At 37.9% G+C, this 22,739-nt stretch overlaps 1 protein-coding gene across 1 annotated transcript in view; it reads left to right on the forward strand.

Moving 5' to 3' along the window:
* helz (helicase with zinc finger) overlaps nt 1–22,739 on the forward strand; it is a 155,353-nt gene that overhangs the window by 16,649 nt on the left and 115,965 nt on the right. Inside the window, exons 2-9 of the mRNA XM_034188104.1 lie at nt 9,037–9,279; nt 10,188–10,224; nt 10,757–10,881; nt 13,634–13,690; nt 13,993–14,041; nt 14,211–14,286; nt 16,991–17,189; nt 21,529–21,636. Coding sequence (XP_034043995.1) covers nt 9,055–9,279; nt 10,188–10,224; nt 10,757–10,881; nt 13,634–13,690; nt 13,993–14,041; nt 14,211–14,286; nt 16,991–17,189; nt 21,529–21,636 — 876 coding nt within the window. The 5' untranslated portion in view covers nt 9,037–9,054. The remainder of the gene's footprint in view (nt 1–9,036; nt 9,280–10,187; nt 10,225–10,756; nt 10,882–13,633; nt 13,691–13,992; nt 14,042–14,210; nt 14,287–16,990; nt 17,190–21,528; nt 21,637–22,739) is intronic.

Here is a 22,739-nt window from a genome sequence, read left to right on the forward strand (position 1 = left end):
ATAGAAGTGATGTGTTGGCGCGTTCTTTTGTTTTTCATGATTCCATAATTTTTTCCTCAGAATTGAGTGATTCCATATTTTTTTTCCCTCTGCTTGTTCTAAAAAAGTAACCGTTACTGACTGCCACAATTATTTTTCCTGATTTCTTACAGTGTTTCTTAAAGCCAGAAAGTTGCCATTTGAAATGACTTTAGTTTTGTGTCATGTCTGTGATCTGCTTTTTTTCTACAATATTAAACAACTGAATGAACATCCTCCGAGGCCGGTGATTCCATCATTTTTGCCAGGGGTTGTATAAAGTCAGACACAAATAACTACCAGATAACTTACAGAAGCTTTTCACTGATAGAGAGGGGGGTTATAATTACAGGGGAAACTTTAACTTCAAAACCAGAATTGTTTGAACATCTATGAAGAGAATGTGTATTTCAGTTAGTGGTGTGAAAGTTTGGAATAAACTTAATGATGAGCTGAAACAATCTCCAAGCATGAGTCTGTTCAAGAAAAAGCTCAGACTGATTATTTTCAACAAGTACATAGATGTTGATATGAGGTGAACACTAATAATGTATTTAGCACTATAAGTATAATGGTACACAAATAAAATTGGATGACTAGTTTAAACTGTCTTTAAAAAACTGATGTCTGTAGCATAACAGTGCATGACTTATAGGACTCAGGATGAGTATTGAAGGTAATTAATGATCACTGGAGAAGGGGTAGGATTAAATAAGTTATACTTTTTCCTGCCCCTTTTCAGACATTTTGAAATGGGTGTACTTGGATTCATATATGTGTGTAGGTATATTATATGTGCATAGTTTGGGTATATAGACAGGGTATAAACATTAGGAAAATATTTATTTAATTTACTATTGATTACCTTTATTTTATTTGTAAATATTCACAAAAAGGAAACATTGAAAATAGAAATGGGAAAAAAAATTATGAGTATGTGTATAAGTAAATATGTTTATATGTAGGTATGTATGTATGTGTATATGTATACATATATTTAAATCTCTTTGGTGTTTTAAAGATATGTACAACCCCTGGCAAAAATTACGGAATCACCAGCCTCGGAGGATGTTCATTCATTTGTTTAATTTTGTAGAAAATACGCAGATCACAGACATGACACAAAACTAAAGTCATTTCAAATGGCAACTTTCTGGCTTTAAGAAACACTATAAGAAATCAGGAAAAATAATTGTGGCAGTAACGGTTACTTTTTTAGACCAAGCAGAGGGAAAAAAATATGGACTCACTCAATTCTGAGGAATAAATTATGGAATCACCCTGTACATTTTCATCCCCAAAACTAACACCTGCATCAAATCAGATCTGCTCGTTAGTCTGCATCTAAAAAGGAGTGATCACACCTTGGAGAGCTGTTGCACCAAGTGGACTGACATGAATCATGGCTCCAACACGAGAGATGTCAGTTGAAACAAAGGAGAGGATTATCATACTCTTAAAAGAGGGTAAATCATCACCCAATGTTGCAAAAGATGTTGGTTGTTCACAGTCAGCTGTGTCTAAACTCTGGACCAAATACAAACATGGGAAGGTTGTTAAAGGCAAACATACTGGTAGACCAAGGAAGACATCAAAGCGTCAAGACAGAAAACTTAAAGCAATATGTCTCAAATCGAAAATGCACAACAAAACAAATGAGGAACGAATGGGAGGAACCTGGAGTCAACGTCTGTGACCAAACTGTAAGAAACCGCCTAAAGGAAATGGGATTTAGATACAGAAAAGCTAAACGAAAGCCATCATTAACACCTAAACAGAAAAAAACAATGTTACAATGGGCTAAGGAAAAGCAATCGTCGACTGTGGATGACTGGATGAAAGTCATATTCAGTGATGAATCTCGAATCTGCATAGGGCAAGGTGATGATGCTGGAACTTTTGTTTGGTGCCGTTCCAATGAGATTTATAAAGATGACTGCCTGAAGAGAACATGTAAATTTCCACAGTCATTGATGATATGGGGCTGCATGTCAGGTAAAGGCACTGGGGAGATGGCTGTCATTACATCATCAATAAATGCAGTTTACGTTGATATTTTGGACACTTTTCTTATCCTATCAATTGAAAGGATGTTTGGGGATGATGAAATCATTTTTCAAGATGATAATGCATCTTGCCATAGATCAAAAACTGTGAAAACATTCCTTGCAAAAACACACATAGGGTCAATGTCATGGCCTGCAAATAGTCCAGATCTTAATCCAATTGAAAATCTTTGGTGGAAGTTGAAGAAAAAGGTCCATGACAAGGCTCCAACCTGCAAAACTGATCTGGCAACAGCAATCAGAGAAAGTTGGAGCCAGATTGATGAAGAGTACTGTTTGTCACTCACTAAGTCCATGCCTCAGAGACTGCAAGCTGTTATAAAAGCCAGAGGTGGTGCAACAAAATACTAGTGATGTGTTGGAGCGTTCTTTTATTTTTCATGATTCCCTAATTTTTTCCTCAGAATTGAGTGAGTCCATATTTTTTTCCCTCTGCTTGGTCTAAAATAGTAACTGTTACTGACTGCCACAATTATTTTTCCTGATTTCTTATAGTGTTTCTTAAAACCAGAAAGTTGCCATTTGAAATGACTTTAGTTTTGTGTCATGTCTGTGATCTGCTTTTTTTTCTACAAAATTAAACAACTGAATGAACATCCTCCGAGACCGGTGATTCCATCATTTTTGCCAGGGGTTGTAGATGTGGGTATATTTATAATGTTTTGTTCATGTGGTTTTTGACATGTCTGGAATAAATTAACCTGAACCTGAAATGAGTAGATATTTGGATTTTGTTTTCCATCTGCATTATTAACAAAGTATTTTTGACTTGGCGGGGGTTCTTGTTAGCCTGGCACCTTGCCAGGCCTGTAGTATTGTTGGAGGAACACTGGACTTGACTTGTATGCCCTTTGGGCAATTCTACGGTAACAGAATTACAATCTGAGCTAATCTGTCATGTCTTGTGCAAAATCGCTTTTAATCTACCTTGCACATTTTCATGTGTTTGAGCTTTCATTATGAACATTCCCACGATTTTATGACTGCTTGCTGAAATTTTTCCTGCTGTGAATATAATTTAGGGTTGACTCGTCATGCTAGACCTCTGTGACATATGTAATAGAAGTACTCTCAAAATTCTTTAACCTTACCTCAGATTACTCAGTGTCTCAGGATTACCACACAGTTCTGAAGTCTGAGAGAAAACTCGGTACGCAAAATGAAAATTATTACATCTTGCAGAAATAAGACCAGTTGGTTTTATATGAGCTGCTAAATTAATGTTAAAATACATTTTACAGGACTTCCGGGTGAGCGCTTCAAGATGGCGGTCTAGAACGTCGACGGTCCTGATCAGATGTTAGAAAAACTCCACAAAACTCGATAAATTGACTTTGTACATGTTTATAATGACATATTATGCGTGGAGTTAGATCAAAGAAGAGACAAGGGGGTCCAAAAAACGAGACAAGACAAGATTAATTCTTCAAACGCTGAGGACCAGATAAGCATGATGCAGGCCGTAGAGCCAGACGAAGGAAGCGAGCTAACTACTGCTAAAGCCTTACAGAATTTATGCGGTAATATAAAAGAAAAGCAAAATGACATTAACGTAATGAAGAGGGATATCAAACAAGATTTGAGTAACTTCAAGGCTGAAGTGAATCAGAAGCTGGAAGAGGTGAGCGCAGATATTCGCAACCAGAGCTCAAGGCTAACAGAGTTGGAACAACGTGTGGACGATCTCGAGACAGTGAACATGGATCTGAGGGACACACTGCTCGATTGTCTTAAACAGCAAAAAATACTTCAGGACAAAGTTACCGACTTAGAAGGGAGATCGCGCCGCAACAATATCTGCATTTACGGTGTTAAAGAAGGGGCGAAGGGAGTGCTATGTTAGCGTTCATGACAGCATTCCTAAAAGAACAACTCTCCCTGAAGGAAGACCTGGATCTACAGATACAGAGAGCACACCGGTCATTAGGTCCGAAACCCCGGGATAATACAGTAACAAGATCTATCTTGGTCAATTTTTTCACCTACGGCATGAAAGAGAAGATATTAAAAGCGGCATGGGAAAAAAAGATAACCTTTGAGGGTAACAGGATCGCATTTGCACATGACCTGCCGACAGAAGTAAACAACAAGCTTAAAGAATATAAGCACATCAAGAAGATCCTCAAAGAGGCAAAGATTTGTTTTCAAACACCGTACCCAGCTAAGATGAGGATCCACTGGGAAGAAGGTCCATGTTTGTACAAGGATGCGACGGAGGCGGCTGAGGACATGAAAAGGGGATACTCCGTACAAGTGCCAAGCCCGAGAGATGAGGATGGGCCTCGACTTTCCAGAGACACACACTGGAACAAAGTGAGCTGTTCACACATTGATCGCGCCAGAGAGAAACTCCGTGAATTCCAACGACAGCAAGTATAATCTGTTTAACAATGAGACCTACTTAATGTCATCTGAATATTTATAACTAGAAGACTATGTCTCGTTGACCCCCTGTCAACTAAACGTTTTAGTGATGATCAGGATAAATAAATAACTGTTTGCTATGCTTAAAGGAGAAGGAACACTGTTTCAAGTGGAAAAGGAGACCCTATCATGGATGGGATTATCTCTCCTACAAGACTGGATAGGACGTACTGGGTGGATAGGGCAGAACGAGGCCCTAAGGTTGGAAGTCTTTATTTCATTCTTATTTTTGTTTTTTTTTTACTTTTACTTGTTCCACGTTCAAATGGTTTTTGTTCTTATTGTGTAGTCGGCGTAAGTAAACAGGTGTACGGGTATGACTAATAATAATTTTAGAGCAGCTTCATGGAACATTAATGGTATGAACAACCCTATTAAGAGGAGTAGAGTAATGTCCAAAATAAAAAAGGAGAAAATTCAAATTATGTTCCTCCAGGAAACTCATTTGTCTCAAACAGAACACGAGAAATTAAAAAAATATGGATTTAGAAACACTTACTACAGTTCTTATCAATCAGGGAGCAAAAGAGGGGTAGCGGTTTTAATACATAATTCTCTGCATTTCGAATTTATTAAACAAAAACGGGACAGCGAAGGCAGGTATATAATGGTGCAGGGAAAAATAGAGGATAAATTGACTACTCTCCTCTCCGTTTATTTTCCACCACACTATGATCGGCACTTCCTGGGTAAAATCCTAGAAATAATATCCTCTGAGTCATAAGGTATATTAATATGCGCAGGTGACTTTAACACAATATTGAATGCAAATGATACAACCAACAATAAGAGGACAGTCACACCACAGGGTAAGCTGTTAAAGAAGGGCTTGGACGATTTACATTTACTGGATGTATGGCGGGAGATACATCCATTTGAAAAAGATTTTACCTACTTTTCCCCCCCTCATGCAGTATACTCAAGGATAGATCTCTTCTTGGTATTCAGGAATGATAGACATAGAATAGAAAGCTGCGATATAGGTACCAGGGATATATCAGATCATTCACCAATTTATTTAAAGCTTCATCTTGACAATAGACCTAAAAAGACAATATGGAGATTAAACACAAGCTTATTAAATAATAAAAAAGTTATAAAAGAGGTCAAAGCAGAAATAAAACATTTTTTTACAGCTAAATGACAACGAACAAGTTAACCCTAATATTTTATGGGACACTTTAAAAGCTGTTATAAGAGGGAAATTTATATCATTGAGTACAGCTATTAAGAGGGCAAAAGAAAAACAACTTAATGATTTGGAAAACACATTAAAAAATTTGGAAAGTGAACATATTAGGAATCAATCTACTCAGACCCTTGATTTAATTCGACAGATAAAGACAAAAATTTCAGATATCCATAAAGAAGAGGAGGAAAAGAAATATAAATTCTTGAAACAAACATACTACGAAACAGGACCAAAGGCAACAAAATTACTGGCTAGGAAAATCCGCAAAAAACAAATGCAACAGTCAATACACACAATAGTAGATCCCAGCACAGGGAAATTAGAAAACAACCTTGAAGGAATAGATAAAGCATTTCAAACTTACAAAATTTTATATACACAGCCCGAACAAAGAAATTTAGAAGAGGTTAAAACATTTCTAAATTCATTAGACTTAACCATCAATTGGAGAAAAGCAGAATGAAAGTTTAATTAAACCAATTGACAAGAAGGAGCTGAAAATGATGTTGAGAAAACTAAAAAATAATAAAACACCAGGTACAGATGGCCTGCCAGCCGAGTGGTATAAAATGTTTGAAGAAGAATTATTACCGGTATTATTAAAATCACTGAACTGGACACTAAAGAAAATGACTATACCACCTTCATGGTCAGAGGCGATTATCACAGTTATACCTAAGGAAGGCAAGGACAAAACACTGTGCAGCTCCTACAGACCAATATCAATTTTAAATCAAGATTATAAATTATATGCACTAATAATATCCAACAGACTGAATTTATTTATTTCGGAATTGATTGAAGAAGATCAGACCGGATTTGTTACTGGTCGACAAACTCAGGATAACATAAGACGCTCTCTACATATAATTCACCACATTCAGGCAAAAAAAAGAGAAAGCAGTACTGGTTAGTTTAGATACTGAAAAAGCCTTTGACTGTGTTAGCTGGGAATATTTATTCTTAGTTCTGAAACGTTTTGGTTTTTCTGAAAGCTCAATGAATAGCATCAAAACATTATACTCAGCACCCACAGCAAGAATAAAGATAAATGGATGTTTAACAGACCGAATAAAGCTGGAGCGATCCACTCGTCAGGGCTGCCCATTATCTCCTACTTTATTTGCTTTATATATAGAGCCACTAGCCCAGGCTATAAGAGGAAATAGCAATATTCAAGGCTTGGAAATAAATTCAAGAGAACACAAAATAGCACTATATGCAGATGATGTTCTTTTATACCTCTCGAATCCAGAACAATCCATTCGGGCCCTCTTAGACCTATTAGACACATTTAGTAGTTACTCAGGAAACTAAATATAGGTAAAACCCAAATTATGACTTTTAACTATACACCTTCAAAAGAGAATAAAAATAGAATCACAGTAGACTGGTCTAAGAAAGCAATTAGATACTTGGGAGTATGGCTTACTCACAATTTAGGAGATTTATATAGGAAAAACTATGACGATGTAAATAGGAAGATTAAGGAAGACCTCACACAATGGACAACATATATATTAGATCTTAGAGCAAGAACAGAGGTGATAAAGATCTCGATACTGCCCAGGTTATTATATTTATTTACGTCATTACCTGTTAAAATTCCTCAATCGCAGTTTCATGAGTGGGATAAACAAATATCCAGATTTATTTGGAAAGGTCACAGACCTAGAGTTAAATACTGTACACTGAAGATCAAAAAAGAAAAAGGAGGACTTTCTCTTCCTAGCCTACACGACTATTCTCTTGCGGCCCAACTTAGGGCAGTTATACTGTGGTGTGATGACACAAATGAGGCTAGATGGAAAGAAATAGAAAGGAAAATCGGAGATATTCCAATACAAGCTTTGATTGGCGATTATAAATTGGCGGAGGCATGTCAAAAAGATTTAAGTCCGCTGGTTTCTTTTACATTATTGATTTGGTTCGGGGTGGTGAAAAAATTAAAAATGTGGGATCAGATAAGAGTTTTAAGATGGGCTGCATTCGACTCAGAGTTCATACCTAACCAAATGGACTCAACATTTAAAAACTGGTCTTATAAAGGTATAACTGCATACTGTAAATTATTAAATAAGAATGCCATGCCGAGTTTCCAAAATTTACAACAGAAATTTAATATAGAAAACAGAGGTTTTTTTAGGTACTTACAGCTACGTCAATGCTTACTTACAAAAGTGGTGAAGATAACAGAATATAATGAGATAACGCGTTTGGCTACACAGACATACCACAATCAATGCAAATCGATTATTTCTAAACTCTACCAAGGTCTATTGAATGGCAACCGTAAATCAACAGATTATATTAAAAGAAGATGGGAGAAAGAACTAGATAAGAATATTTCAGATGAACAATGGGAAAATATGTGTAAATCAGCAATGTCCACCTCTTGTTCTTCTTATTGGAGGGAATTTTGTTGGAAATGTTTGGTCCGATTTTTCATAACCCCAAAACAACAAAGGAGAAATTCGGGAGCTGTTACGTGTTGGAGAGACTGTGGGGACATGGAGGCCAACCACACCCACATTTTTTGGTCCTGCTCAAAAATTGTGGATTTTGGAACAGTGTCATACTAGAAATTGAACGGATTATGGATTTAGAACTGTTGCAACCCATGTCGACATTATTATTAGGAGACCTCCCAGAGGAAATTACAAAAAATGACAGATATCTAATTAGAATGATGGGAGCTGCTGTCAAAAAAATGATTACCCGAAAATGGCTTCACCCAGATCCACCAACGTTGGAAGATTGGCTGAGAAAACTTGAAGAAACTCACAAGATGGAAAGACTAACATATATGCTTAGACTACAACCAGATCTCTATGTAAGAAGGTGGGGGAAATGGCCTAATTTACATGGATCTGATGAATGATTGATCTTAAGCTCCTTCCAAATGTCATATAAATTACTGTTCATAAAACTTGTTACGTTTTTGCTCATGTTCATCCCTGACTTCTGTTTATATCATTCATCGGATAGATTATGTTACAATAGCCGACTGTTAATATGTTGTTTTGTCATTGTGAAATTGTTATGAAATGTTTGTATAATCAATTGTGAAACCTATTAAAAATCAAAAGTATTAAAAAAAAAAATACATTTTACAGTGTTGTTGCTCATTCAGCCTTGATAACAGAGGAAATGGAATAACAACACCATTGTATCACGAGAACGGTATTTCCTAAAATAATTGTGCAGCCATGTATCTAATCATTATTCACCACTCTTATATGCTATGAAATCGGTGAGGACACAGACCTACCTACCACACAAAGTATGTTCAGTCTTTGCTTCCCCCTTGATTTAGTTATTTATTTATTGTTCCAGATGTTTTCTCCCTAAGTCATGGCGGACAGGAGAGCGGAGAAGTCATGTGAAGAAGCCAGCAGGTCGTTAGCCAGGCGGGAGTACGAGGCAGCAGTCAGCCACAGCACAGATGCTCTGGTGGTCCTTGGACCCCATGCGCCTTCCTCCGGAGCGCCTGTCTCACAGAGCCCTCCATCCGCTGTCACTGCCAGACCCATCCGCAACCGTGCCCTGCTCTACCGAATTGCTGCCTTCCTGCAGCTGGTGAGGACATTCACAGTTTTGTCATTGTTCATCATTGCACTATATTTAACCTGTAATTTACAGTGGAGTTTTTGAAAGTTCATATTGTGAATCTATTGGACAACTGCAGCAAAAAACTGTGAAACACTCCCCAAATTGTGTTCGCAATGCAAAAATTGTATGGGCCACACTAACTTACAGTGATTCAATGGGGACTAACACTGTTTATAGTGTTCCTGTGCTCTGGCTAATCATTGTGACTTCAGTTGAAAGTGTTTAACTGCCAAAGTCTGACAAACCCGCTGTGTTATTAAAGTTGTGAACTCCATTGTACAATTATGAATTGGAATGTCAGTGGATGACCGCAGTGTCGTAGAAATACAGCATGTCAGTGGTTCCGCACCTCATTCTACTTGTACCTCTGTCTAGCACGTTTTCCATTTCTTCATTCACTTCCCGCATGGTTAACTGGATTAGGTGTGTTCACAAGGTGGGACAAATGTGAATAGAGCAGGGGGCAGTGGGAACCATATAGGACAGTGCTACACAAGGACCTATTAGTTTATTACCCCGTTCAATTATACTTTTATTATTTTGACCTTAATTATAATGTATATTTAAAACTGCTGGCAAAAATGATTTGTTACCTTAAATCACAGATGGGACAAAACTTTTTTTGTTCAATATCTAACCATTCTGGATCCAGAAAATGTACCTGAAACAAATTACTATATGTAATGCTATATTTCTTTCCAGATCAAGTTGAAGAGAAAAATGATTGACTCTATCCTCTTGCTATGACTTTAGCCCTGTAATTAAATTAAGAAGCAAAGATAGCCAGTCCTGGAGCTTATATTGTGCTTTGGCCTTTAAAATTAGTGTTCTTATAATTTTGTTCATCATTTTTCTCTTTCTCTTTGAAACAAAAGAAAAACTATGATGAAGCAGATGAAGACTGCAAACATGGTGAGTAGCAAAGCGAGTCTCCCTGCTGATTCTGTGCTTTGTTAGCCACATTGAAATGCACAAAAAGAAAGCAGTGCAGGCTTTTCCTGATGTAGTTCCTAATATTAAGAAAAGAAGAGGGCATCTTGTGCCTGAATGATATTGTCATCAGTTCTACTTTGTGTCTGTCCAGCTGTCAATTTTTTTGTCCAGATGATTTCTCAGAAATTACTCACAGCAGATACTTTGTGTTTTTAGAATGCAGCGGCCAGACCTTAAACTTGTTTGCTTGGGTTATTTTGAGGGTTTCAAATAATATTTCCCTTCAAAGAATCCAATTAGTAGTGAGAAAGCAGAAAATAAGGAAGCATTTGTTGTGTCAGAGATTTTGCTTGTTATGGATGTAATGTTTGGCAAGGTTAGTTGGATTTAGCGGGGCACTGTTATTGTTTGTTTTCTTTTTCTAGAAACTTATTCAATGTATATCACAGAAGCTCTAACGGAATTAATTTCATCCATTATTTTTCTGTCCCTGTTGCATGTCCTTTTCTAGTCCTGGCAGAAGAGATTGCTAGTGGAGATGGGTTGCTACAGGCCGGCCTGCGCTCCATGAAGTTGGATGGTAGCCTGCAGGAGGTGGCCGGCATCCTCTCAAAGGCCTTGTATGGAGAACCGCTGGTATAATTACTGGACATGGTTTTTAATATATGCCACCCACAGAAAGCTGACAATGAACAATAGCTTGCATTTTGACAGCAAAGGATTTCCAACACCAAAAGAGAATGAAAGCCCGATTTGAAGTTAGATTATGAGTAGTTATCCCTACTGCGTATGGTCACATCTGGGCCACAGTTGGGGGTGGTGGTGGTGGGGGCATTATTATTATTATTTGCCTTATTTTGAAGAGATTTACAGTCAGTCTTTCTTCCAGTTGTGCTGTAACTGGCACAGCTGGCATTAAAAATACATCCCACATCTGGCTGATTTTACTTCTGCTGAAGCGACACACAGCAGCCATGGAGAATATAGTCCTGCTGTCCGACGCTACTTCTGGATTCACAAAGCTTTGCAAGCTTCAGTGTTTCCAACTTTCTACATGACTGTCATTCAACATGTGATTGCCATCACCACCTTTGTGTCTTCATTGCTAACAGCTAGCAGAGCTAACTGCTTCAAAGTCCTGTTTCCACACCACAGCTGTCCTGTTGAGATCATTAATCTGATGTCACTTCCTCTCCAAGCCAACATGGTCGCACTCTTGCAATATTGGTTAAACTTGCGTGGCTTTCTCGTAGACGCATATAAAAATAAAACATGGGGAACAAGCACTGTAAAGAATGGGACCTGCAATTCCACTGACGGGGATGGGGGACAAACTGGATATTGAGGAAGCCATGCATTTTAGGTTTCCCTCCCCCTTATGTGACAGGGAGAATTGCTGGATGGCATTTCAGGATATTTCAAGCTCTAAATATCTAAAAAAGAAGAGTAGAGCCACTTAGGTGCCTGATCTTGAGAACCAGGGATGGTAGGTTTAAAAGCTTTTTTTTAACCCTTGGGAACTCTCCCTACCCACCTAAGTGGCTCAAGAATATAGACAATATGTACAGTAGTGTTCAGAATAATAGTAGTGCGGTGTGACTAAAAAGATGACTCCAGGTTCTTAGTATATTTCCTATTGTTACATGGGAAACAAGGTACCAGTAGATTCTCACAAATCCAACAAGACCAAGCATTCATGATATGCACACTCTTAAGGCTATGAAATTGGACTATTAGTTAAAAAAAAAAAAAAAAAAAGTAGAAAAGGGGGTGTTCACAATAATAGTAGTGTGGCATTCAGTCAGTGAGTTCATCAGTTTTGTGGAACAGACAGGTGTGAATCAGGTGTCCCCTATTCAAGGATGAAGCCAGCACCTGTTGAACATGCTTTTCTCTTTGAAAGCCTGAGGAAAATGGGACGTTCAAGACATTGTTCAGAAGAACAGCGTAGTTTGATTAAAAAGTTGATTGGAGAGGGGAAAACATACGCAGGTGCAAAAAATTATAGGCTGTTCATCTACAATGATCTCCAGTGCTTTAAAATGGACAAAAAAAACAGAGACGCGTGGAAGAAAACGGAAAACAACCATCAAAATGGATAGAAGAATACCAGAATGGCAAAGGCTCACCCATTGATCAGCTTCAGGATGATCAAAGACAGTCTGGAGTTACCTGTAAGTGCTGTGACAGTTAGAAGACACCTGTGTGAAGCTAATTTATTTGCAAGAATCCCCTGCAAAGTCCCTCTGTTAATTAAAAGACGTGCAGAAGAGGTTACAATTTGCCAAAGAACACATCAACTGGCCTAAAGAGAAATGGAGGAATATTTTGTGGACTGATGAGAGTAAAGTTGTTCTTTTTGGGTCCAAGGGCCGTAGACAGTTTGTGAGACGACCCCCAAACTCTGAATTCAAACGACAGTTCACAGTGAGGCATGGTGGTGCAAGCGTCATGATATGGACATGTTTCTCCTACTATGGTGTTGGGCCTATATATCGCATACCAGGTATCATGGAACAGTTTGGATATGTCGGAATACTTGAAGAGGTCATGTTTCCTTATGCTGAAGAGGACATGCCCTTGAACTGGGTGTTTCAACAAGACAATGACCCCAAGCACATCTTAGTTCCAAACCATCAAAATTAATGCCTCGCAGATGTGAAGAAATCATGAAAAACTGTGGTTATACAACTAAATACTAGTTTAGTGATTCACAGGATTGCTAAAAAAGCAGTTTGAACATAATGGTTTTGAGCTTGTAGCGTCAACAGCAGATGCTACTATTATTGTGAACACCCCCTTTTCTAATTTTTTTTACTAATAGCCCAATTTCATAGCCTTAAGAGTGTGCATATCATGAATGCTTGGTCTTGTTGGATTTGAGAATCTACTGAATCTACTGGTACCTTGTTTCCCATGTAACAATAGGAAATATACTCAAAACCTGGATTAATCTTTTTAGTCACATAGCACTACTATTATTTTGAACACTACTGTATATAAGTGAATAAGAATATAGACAGCATGTATACAAGTGATATTTACACAATCAGGGTAGTAAATATTTACACAATTAGATATTAGATATTTAAATAGTAAAAATAAATAAATAAATAGTAGATAAATAAATAGTGTAACATGTTCATCTCATTTCCACCAGCAACTGAATTTGAATTATATTAATTCTTCACTTTAAGAACCCAGATTCTCATATCTTAAAAAATATCGCAGACTGTGAGTATTGTTTTTTGCCACCCCTACTTATTATCATGACAGGCCTATACATGGCTCAGAACTGTTTGAATATGGAGGAAATTTCAAATTCAAAGAAATAGACATGTAAAGTATATCTTCATAGTAAAGCTTTTTTCCCCTCTGTATTTTGCAGAATGGCATTGTCACAAAAGACCTCACCAGATTAAAGATGCTCTTCTCAGAAATAGAGGTAAGGACCCTGTGCTGAATGCCATACAGTTGTGAGTTCGGTTCTTTCTTTCTACATTTTGGTAGTAATTGCTTTTGCAGGTGATGTTAGAAAGCTTGGAGGTGAGAGTCGTAAAGATGACTAATGGACTGGGTCACCACTAACTTAATTATTTTGTGGTGCTTTGCCTAACTTGAAGCTGTTGTGGTTTTATTAGCCATTTGAACATAAGTCCAGTGTTCGAACACATTGCATGTCCATGTTCATTGTTGGGATAGTAATGATGTCTTTGCTCCTACCCTTAACCACTTTGTCATTTTCAGGCTGTAAATAGGGAGATGGTGCCAGAATACACAGAAGACCAGGAGGAAGGTGAGCAAATCTGTAATGCGGAAGGTCTTCATTCATTCTTATAAGTGTCTAAGTACAATAGGTCTTCACGCAGCTAGTTCATACTGTCAGAACACGCTAACCAGCAAGTTAAAGCCAATCGTGTGATGTCTTCTGTGTGGTCCTGACCACTTGGCTGTGTTTTTGACAGAGGTCCAAGATGGTTGGCAGTTCCGCCCTCCTCCTCGAGGTGTCACTAGCAGTGAAGAGTACACCCTCTGTAAAAGGTAATAAGTAGTTTACACACAAGTATGAGTGATTTGGAAAAGCACATCAGAATGAATTTATTGCATAGTAAGAATAGCATCCACTGATTGAGATGGCAAAAGGCAGGTGGTAAAGTATTTTGTCCCATGTTTAAGATTCCATGAAGCAAAACTGTGTGTTTTAACTGCTATAAATGTGTGTTTTAAGTGCCATCAAGCAAGACTGGAAGAAAGACATCTTTGAGCAGTGTTTCTTAATGTTTTCAAACCAAGGACCACTTAAACAATTAAAACAAATTTTTGCAGAACTCTAACTCCCCAAATATCCAAAAACAAAATATCTGCGTACTTCTCCAAAAGTATATTACAAATTATAACCTAATAATGCTAACTTTACAAATTTGAGAAACACTTTTAAGTGAGAATATGATCTTTTATTTAAAATGTGATATTTTACCAATATGCTCAGAGACCACCAGTGTCCACTAAGGAATACTCCCTCCTTAGTTACAGTTACTGCTGTGCTTGGCCTGTTGCTTGCATCCAACTTTAACCAGGCTGACTGCAGCGGAGCACAATAGAGGCTTTTTGCTTTTAACCTGTGCCATTCATGTGAAACCACAACTTTTTCTTCGCTCTCAACTGGTTTGATTTTACTGCAACACTGTTTCAAGATTTTTGCAGTTATGACTTCAAAGGTTCACATTCTATGACATGAATGTTAATTATACATGAAATACAGTATATTCTCCTAAAAATATATCTGCCAAGATTTAATTCAGGAAAAATTTCCTTAGTCCTGTACACCAGTGTTCATAACTTTCCAACTGGATGACCAGTGTATGTAATGTAAACAGTACGCCCAACATCTGGTGGCAGTACAGCGGTAATGTACATAGATGAGATGAGGATCAGTAATTTTGTTTAAATTCAAGTATTTGTGATTCATTCACGCATACATTTTGATTTGAGCATTAAAATGAATGTAAATCGAAGATGTTACATTTCATGTTGATGTTAAAGAAATACTGAAAACATGTCAAATGTACTAGTGCACAATGTTGTTGTTCATTAGCCTGTCAAACCCTAAGTGATGTCACTCATAGGTTTTCTATAGTCTGGCTTTTCTCCATGTAATGCGGAGTTGTCAGGAAGGGCATCCGGTGTAAAACCTGAGCTAAATCAACATGCAGAGCCATTTTAGACCTGCTGTGCCGACCCCAAGTGAAACAAGGGAGAAGCCGAAGGGATTTACTAAACTGTGATTGAATCCCAGGCAAAGCAGAAAAACATATGATTGAAAAAAGAACAAAAAAGCAACTTTTATGTTGACTGACACTCCGTATTTGATGTAAAAGGTGTTCCACAAGCATTGTTTGTGTGTTCAAGAAATATTAACATTTAAATATTTGGTTGGAATTATTTGTTTGTACTGTAAAAGGGCCTGTAGAAAGGCTTATTTTTGAGATTGTCGCCACCACCAGTTCTATTGAAGTATTTTACCCAGTGAACAGTTGACGATCTCAAAATGGTCAGGGCCCAGTTTCATAAGGCGTTCTAATCTTGTTTAGTTGACTAAACTCAGTCAACTAATCTTTTGAAGTTACTCGTTGCACACAGTGCTTAGTTGGCTAAAGTTTTGCGTTAGCCAACTAAAGTTTTTAGCCTGCTACAGAGGACGCTAATCGTATTTTAGTCGACAAAACTTTGGTATCTTACCTCAAAAATGGTGGCTATCGTGTACCACCACTTGATAGAGCAGGAAGGAAGGCGAGCCTTGCGGTGGGAGCGGGTATTCTGAGACTGGTGTCGCAGACTGAATGGTTCCTCTAAAAAATTGTCCCACCCTGCCTTCACTGTACATGCGTCATTTCGGACCACAGCAGCACGTCTGAGATGGAGTCTCTTCACCCAAAGTGATCAAATGAATTAATGGGATTATTAACCATCAGATTACAAGGTAAAACCTCTTAAATCATTCTAAAGTCAGTTTTAAGGAGAAATAAGGTGGTATTCTGTGACACTTTGAAACGATGGACATGCAGTGAATGCAACAGCTAGCAGCCTGTGTCGCTGCTATGCGCTCTGATTGCTTCCTCCGTCTTTTATGATGAAATAATGCTGAATTTATGTGGAAATGATTGTTGTACAAAAGCTTCAGATAACTGTCACTGAGACAGATGATGACTGGAGTGTAGTTTTAAGCAGAAACAAGGCGATAATCGGTGAACCATAGCTGATTACGCCTGCACAGTGAAGGCAGGCCCGACCAATTTTTTTTGGGGGGGGGCGTTCGGTCTGCAACACCGGATTAATCTGTTTGAGATGTTTACAGACACCGAGGCTGGGAGCGCTTCTCCTCGGTGCCTGGTTCCGGCCATGGTTGTACCAGACGACTAACCCGGAAGTAAACAAAACTCTTGCGCACTGGAGACGTTTTTTTGGTAACGGTACTCGTGAGGCCGCTATGTCCGTGAAAATCGTTGACTAACATTAGACAGCTAATCTACAAATTTAGCTGCCGACGTGAAACAGACATTAGACTGCTAATGTTGGGCGACTAACCTCAGTCGACTAAGTAAGCTGATTAGACCTCTTTATGAAACCAGGCCCAGGACCCTGGTATAAATAATTAAATATTTTTCTGTCTTTAGTTTTTTATATCTATTACTTGACGTTAGTATCCCTAAATGTCCCAATATTTATTTAACTGCCTTTGTTGTAGGTACTTGGAGCAGGGTCTGTGTCGATACGGAGCCCAGTGTACATCGGCCCACTCACAGGAAGAGCTGATGGAGTGGCAGAAGCGCTATGCGTCACGCCTCATTCGCCTCAAACAGCAGCAGGAAAGCAAACATTTCACAGAAAACTACATGGAGACTCTGATAGAGAAGTGGATGAACTCTCTGTCCCCTGAGAAAGTGGTAAGTGGTTTTGCAAGTCCTGGCAAGCTCTAAAGTCCCCCGAGGATTCTGAAATCTAAGTAAAATATGTGACTTATCCAGCTCCGGACTATGCCACACGGGTTCCTATCAGTTGTCTTAATTGTAGAAAGACACCACTCTCGCTCCTATTCCGACATCCACAGATCTGTTAGATGACATGCTTGGTTAAAACTATTGATGCATTCATGTGTTCATCACTTTAATGTTACAGCCAGTAAATTTTGACCTAATTTTCATTGACTTATTTTATTAGGACTGTGCGATTAATCTTCATCATGAAATCAACCTGTGCATTTGTATAATCACAAAAGGCTCTGATAAATCATAAACCTGCACACAGTTTTTTTTACACAGTGCTCATGGATGTATGTCAGCATAATGTAATTTTTATGTTTAGGCCAAATTAAATGTCATGGAAAGATGGTGTCAAAGATGATTCTCTTGTGTGAACTGCAGACATTTTTTAGCCATTTTTGCGCTGTGTTTAACATAGCTGTTTAATTGTTAAATGTAAAACTGCAAATAAAATACTTTGGATATTTTATAGATCTTGCAGAATTTGTTAAAACATTGGCTAAATAGCTACGATATTTGTGATTGAGGTGATAGGGGAGGTGATGGTCTAGTGGTTAAGGCGTTGGGCTTGAGTACAGAAGATCCTTGGTCCCTTGGGCAAGGTCTTTAATCCCGTAGTTGTTCCCGGTATGTAGTGAGATCAGTCAGTGTTGGATTTGTGGCTTTATATAGACTGACTACTAAGTACTTCTGTGAAGCTGCTTGAAGCAGCGTTGTTGCAATTTGGAATTATATAAATAAAAATTGAAGGCCAGGGGCCCAAAGTCACATGGAGAACACACATTATAATGGCAACACAATGAACACACAATATAACATAACTTATATCCATATACGTAATAAAAGGTAAGTGGCCTCTGTGTGTTTGTGTATCCGGAGCAACAATTGAAATCTAGAAAGAGCCAATTTTCGTCCTTTCGCATACTTATGAATTTTTTCATGAGAATTCAAGTCGTGAAAACAGCGATGTGATCGGACCAATATGCACTTCCACAATAAGAGCCTATATTTCAAAATAAAAGTCTGTGAGGTCGCTATATAAATAAAATTGATTTGATTTGATTTGCTGCAAACCTGACAGAGTTCTGCAATCTGTCCATCCTCTAACATCCCAGACAGCAGATTGAAATCTGGACATTTTCTGTATGCATGTGACCCAGGGGTGAAAGTAAGCCTGGAACACAGTGGTACGTCTGTACCGGTGTCAAGGTCTCAGCGCTCCCCTCATCTGATATACCAGTGAGAAAACACAGAAGGTACTAATACTGAGATCTTGAATCCAAGCAAAATGAAATCAGCGAAAAATGCAGTGACTTTGTTGAGCAAAGTCTGTCTTTGATGAGTTGAAAACTCCAGAATAGTATTCTTCACTGATAACAGCTGATCAGAGAAAGGGGAGCTGACAGACTGGCCGGATGTTTACAGGTGCTGGTCATACAATTAGAATATAATGAGAAAGTTGATTCATTTCAGTAATTCCATTCAAAAAGTGAAACATATATTCATTCATTCCACACAGACTGATATATTTCTTTGTTTATTTCTTTTAATTTTAATGATTATAATTGACAACTAATGAAAATCCTAAATTCAGTAGCTCAGAAAATTTGAATATTGTGAAAAGGTTCAATATTGAAGACAGTTGGTGGCCCACTCTAATAAGCTAATTAACTCAGAACACCTGCAAAGGCCTTTAAATGGTTCTCAGTCTAGTTCTGTAGGCTACACAATCATGGGGAAGACCGCTGACTTGACGTCTTGCCTGGACTAAAGACAAAAAGGACTGGACTGCTGCTGAGTGGTCCAAAGTTATGTTCTCTGATGAAAGTAAATTTTGCATTTCCTTTGGAAATCAAGGTCCCAGAGTCTGGAGGAAGAGAGGAGAGGCACAGAATCCACGTTGCTTGAGGTCCAGTGTAATGTTTCCACAGTCAGTGATGGTTTGGGGTGCCATGTCATCTGCTGGTGTTGGTCCACCGCATTTTCTGAGGTCCATGGTCAATGCAGCTGTCTACCAGGATGTTGTAGAGCACTTCATGCTTCCTGCTGCTGACCAAGTTTATGGAGATGCAGATTTCATTTCCAACAGGACGTGGCACCTGCACACGGTACCAAAGCTACCAGTACCTGGTTTAAGGACTAAGGTATCCCCTATCAGAGCAACCTGGGCTCTCATACCACCTGAACAGTGCCAGAGACTGATCGACTTCATGCCACACAGCATTGCTGCAGTAATTCAAGCAAAAGGAGCCACAACTAGAGTGCTGTACATGCTCATACTTTTCATGTTCATACTTTTCAGTTGGCCAACATTTCTAGGAATCCTTTTTTTTTGTATTGGCCTTGAGTAATATTCTAATTTTCTGAGATACTGAATTTGGGATTTTCATCAGTTATAATCATCAAAATTAAAAGAAATAAACATTTGAAATATATCAGTCTGTGTGTAATGAATGAATATAATATACAAGTTTCACTTTTTGAATGGAATTACTGAAATCTAATTATAAAACTAATTATATGACCACCACCTGTATATGCTGATCCACGCATGTACACTCGTAAATGAGATTGCTCAGACTGGGGGAGTGCTGAGACTGGAAGATGTCTACAGTCTTTTTTTTTTTTTCTTCCTTTTTTCCTCCTTATTTACAAGTTTATTGCTACAGAAGCGTTTTGTAAAAGGTAATCGAAATGAGCAGACTTTTTAAAGTATAACAGGTGTCCCAACATGGTGAGCTCCACCGCACAACAGTTCTCTCTACCCCGAACTTTACACTTCTTTTTTTTTTTTTTTTGTGACAAAGTTGCAGAAACCTTTCAGAGGATAACATACAACACCAACAACAACATACTCAGTAACAGGTTAATTAAAAAACACAGATCACTCGGGGGAATTATAAAAAAAAAAAATTTCTAAAGGTATACATCATGCAAATGTAAACAGACAGCAAAGTGGAGCAAGGACAGAAACATACCGATATACAGTCCTCTACAGCCGGTACGCCTCGGAAGAGCAACTTTCACCCCTGTACACAGCATGAACCCTTTCAATTTTCAAGCGAATTCCATGGAAATAAATGTAAATTTGATGAATACATAAAAATTGTCAACAGAATGTGGCGCCTGTGACGATATTTAATGTCAAGCAGTGCATTTTCCCTTTCTGTTATTTTCAGAAAAAAAAGAACAGATTGTTGCTTTGTTTAATGATGTTGAAGTTATTGTGTTGTGATGATATTTCCCAAAAAATTATGTTTGCACTTTATCTGAAAATAAATGTTTTGCCATAAATTCTGTTATGTGTCAAACATCATGCACTCAAGGACGTGCACAAAATTTAAGAATCTCAAAGTCAGACAAGGGCAGTCTTCAATATCTTTAATCTGAGCGCGCAAAGCGCATGAGCAAACATTTTTTTGAGTACCACAGTTCCTGCACGAATCTAATCTTACTTTCACCCCTGATATGACCCAGAACCCAGAATTAACATGTTCATACTCCAGACAAAACGGCAGAATTGTCTCAACAGTATCTCGCACAGGCCCCCAAAAAGGAGATTAAAAAAATGATCTGATTTGAACAACACTGTCACAGTGCAAATATAAAACTTTAGTTATTTGTAATTTCTTTACATTGAATATTGTACTTGTTAAGCAGCTTCAGAAAAGCTTATTGATGACACTTTATTTTACAAAACTGAACACAACTGAAAACAGATTCAACCTTCAATGAAGATTATCATAAAGGCAAATAAATTTTTCTATGTCAATACTTAAAGTGTAGCATAACTAAACAGATTTTCCCAAAAGTCAGCTGTCTTATTTATGTAGTACAAATGACCACATCTAGCACTCGTAGTTCCCCATGGGGCAGCGTCCTAATATGTTCATAAGTACTACAAGTAGCAGCAGTGTGGCTACAGTTACTATCAAGAGTGCTGTTTCATTGGCAAATGAGAAATGATGCCCATCAAGACAAAGTAAAGAAGCTTGAATCTTCGACTGGACTGGGTTGCTTGATGTGAGGACTCGCATCAAGCAACCCAGTCCAGTCGAAGATTCAAGCTTCTCTACTATGGAAACCACCTGGACAACTGAGAACCTTCACAGAAACACATCGAGACAAGCAAAAGTATGTAAATTTGAGCAGTTTTATATGGTTTCATCATGCAAAAGGTTTGTAGTGACACTGTCTGCTTCTGTGATTTTTTTTTTTTTTTTTTTTTTTTTTTCTCTTTCAGCTAAGTGACTGTTTAGAAGGAATGACTGTAGAAACCAGCTCCAACCTCTCTGTTACTGTCAACACCAAAAAATCCTCCCACTCCTGGACCTTCTCCTTGTTTTGCAAGGTAAAGTCTGCAATGTCCAGCACATACATTTTCATGTTTGTTTATCCAGGTCTTCTGCGGACAGAGAAAACCAGTGCTTTATTCTGCAGTAAGACTGCAAAAGATCATTATTTTCAGAATCAGTCATTCATTTAATTCAGTTATTCTGAAAGAAAAATGATAAAATAAAATTTTACATAATTTTTTATATATAAATGTGATTATTTTCATAACCATATTCAGATTTAAATATTTCAGTAAAGAAATCATTGTTTCTTGAATTACAAGACATAAAAACAAATTGTTAATTTATGTTTAAAAATAAAATTGATTTGAATGAAATATTTTGTCAGATTTTCACCATGAACAAAAAAGCTGTTAAAATGTTTAATGCTGATGCCATTGTTTATTAAGCAAACCTGTGAGCCTAGTTGTAGCAGGCAATGTGATATGTGGCTACATGTGCACTAGCATGCCTCATTCATATAATTACCACATACATCCTGCTAAAACACATGAAGATGCAGCTATTTTCCAGCTTCGTCTGTGCTTGACAGCGCTTCGGCTGCTATGTCACTGCTGCTTCACTCCTACACCCCAGCATCCACCTGTGGGCTCCAATCAGGGGAGAAAATGTGTGGCTAATGTCTTCACTAAGCATCGGAAGAGAGTGATGATAATCATAGCCCATCCCACAAATGTAGAACTATATGCTGCTGTTGAAATAAATACTCTTCTTTGATGAGTTGCCTGACTGAAATATATATATATATATATATATATATATATACCACACAAATCTTTAGGGGTACATATGAGTCACCCCATCCATCTGTTCACAAGCTTTAGAAGTGCAGCTCTTCTTAAATTGGTTTGGTTGATTTCAAAGAATCTTCATGCAGTGCTAGCACACCATATGAAGTAGTGCATGAAAGAAAATTATTCCAGGATCTTCACAGGGAGTTACTTTTGAAAAATTAAATGTCATATGTCAGTTATATGTATAATTAGACCTGTTAGGCTCTTCAGTACAGAGGTTGACAGTTTAGGTATTTCATCACAAAAGTTTATTCCACCACTGATTCTTCGTCTTTCGACTGTTCCCGTTAGGGGTTGTCACAGCG

This window comes from Thalassophryne amazonica, chromosome 15, assembly GCF_902500255.1.
Source record: "Thalassophryne amazonica chromosome 15, fThaAma1.1, whole genome shotgun sequence".
In the NCBI taxonomy this organism is placed as follows: domain Eukaryota; kingdom Metazoa; phylum Chordata; class Actinopteri; order Batrachoidiformes; family Batrachoididae; genus Thalassophryne; species Thalassophryne amazonica.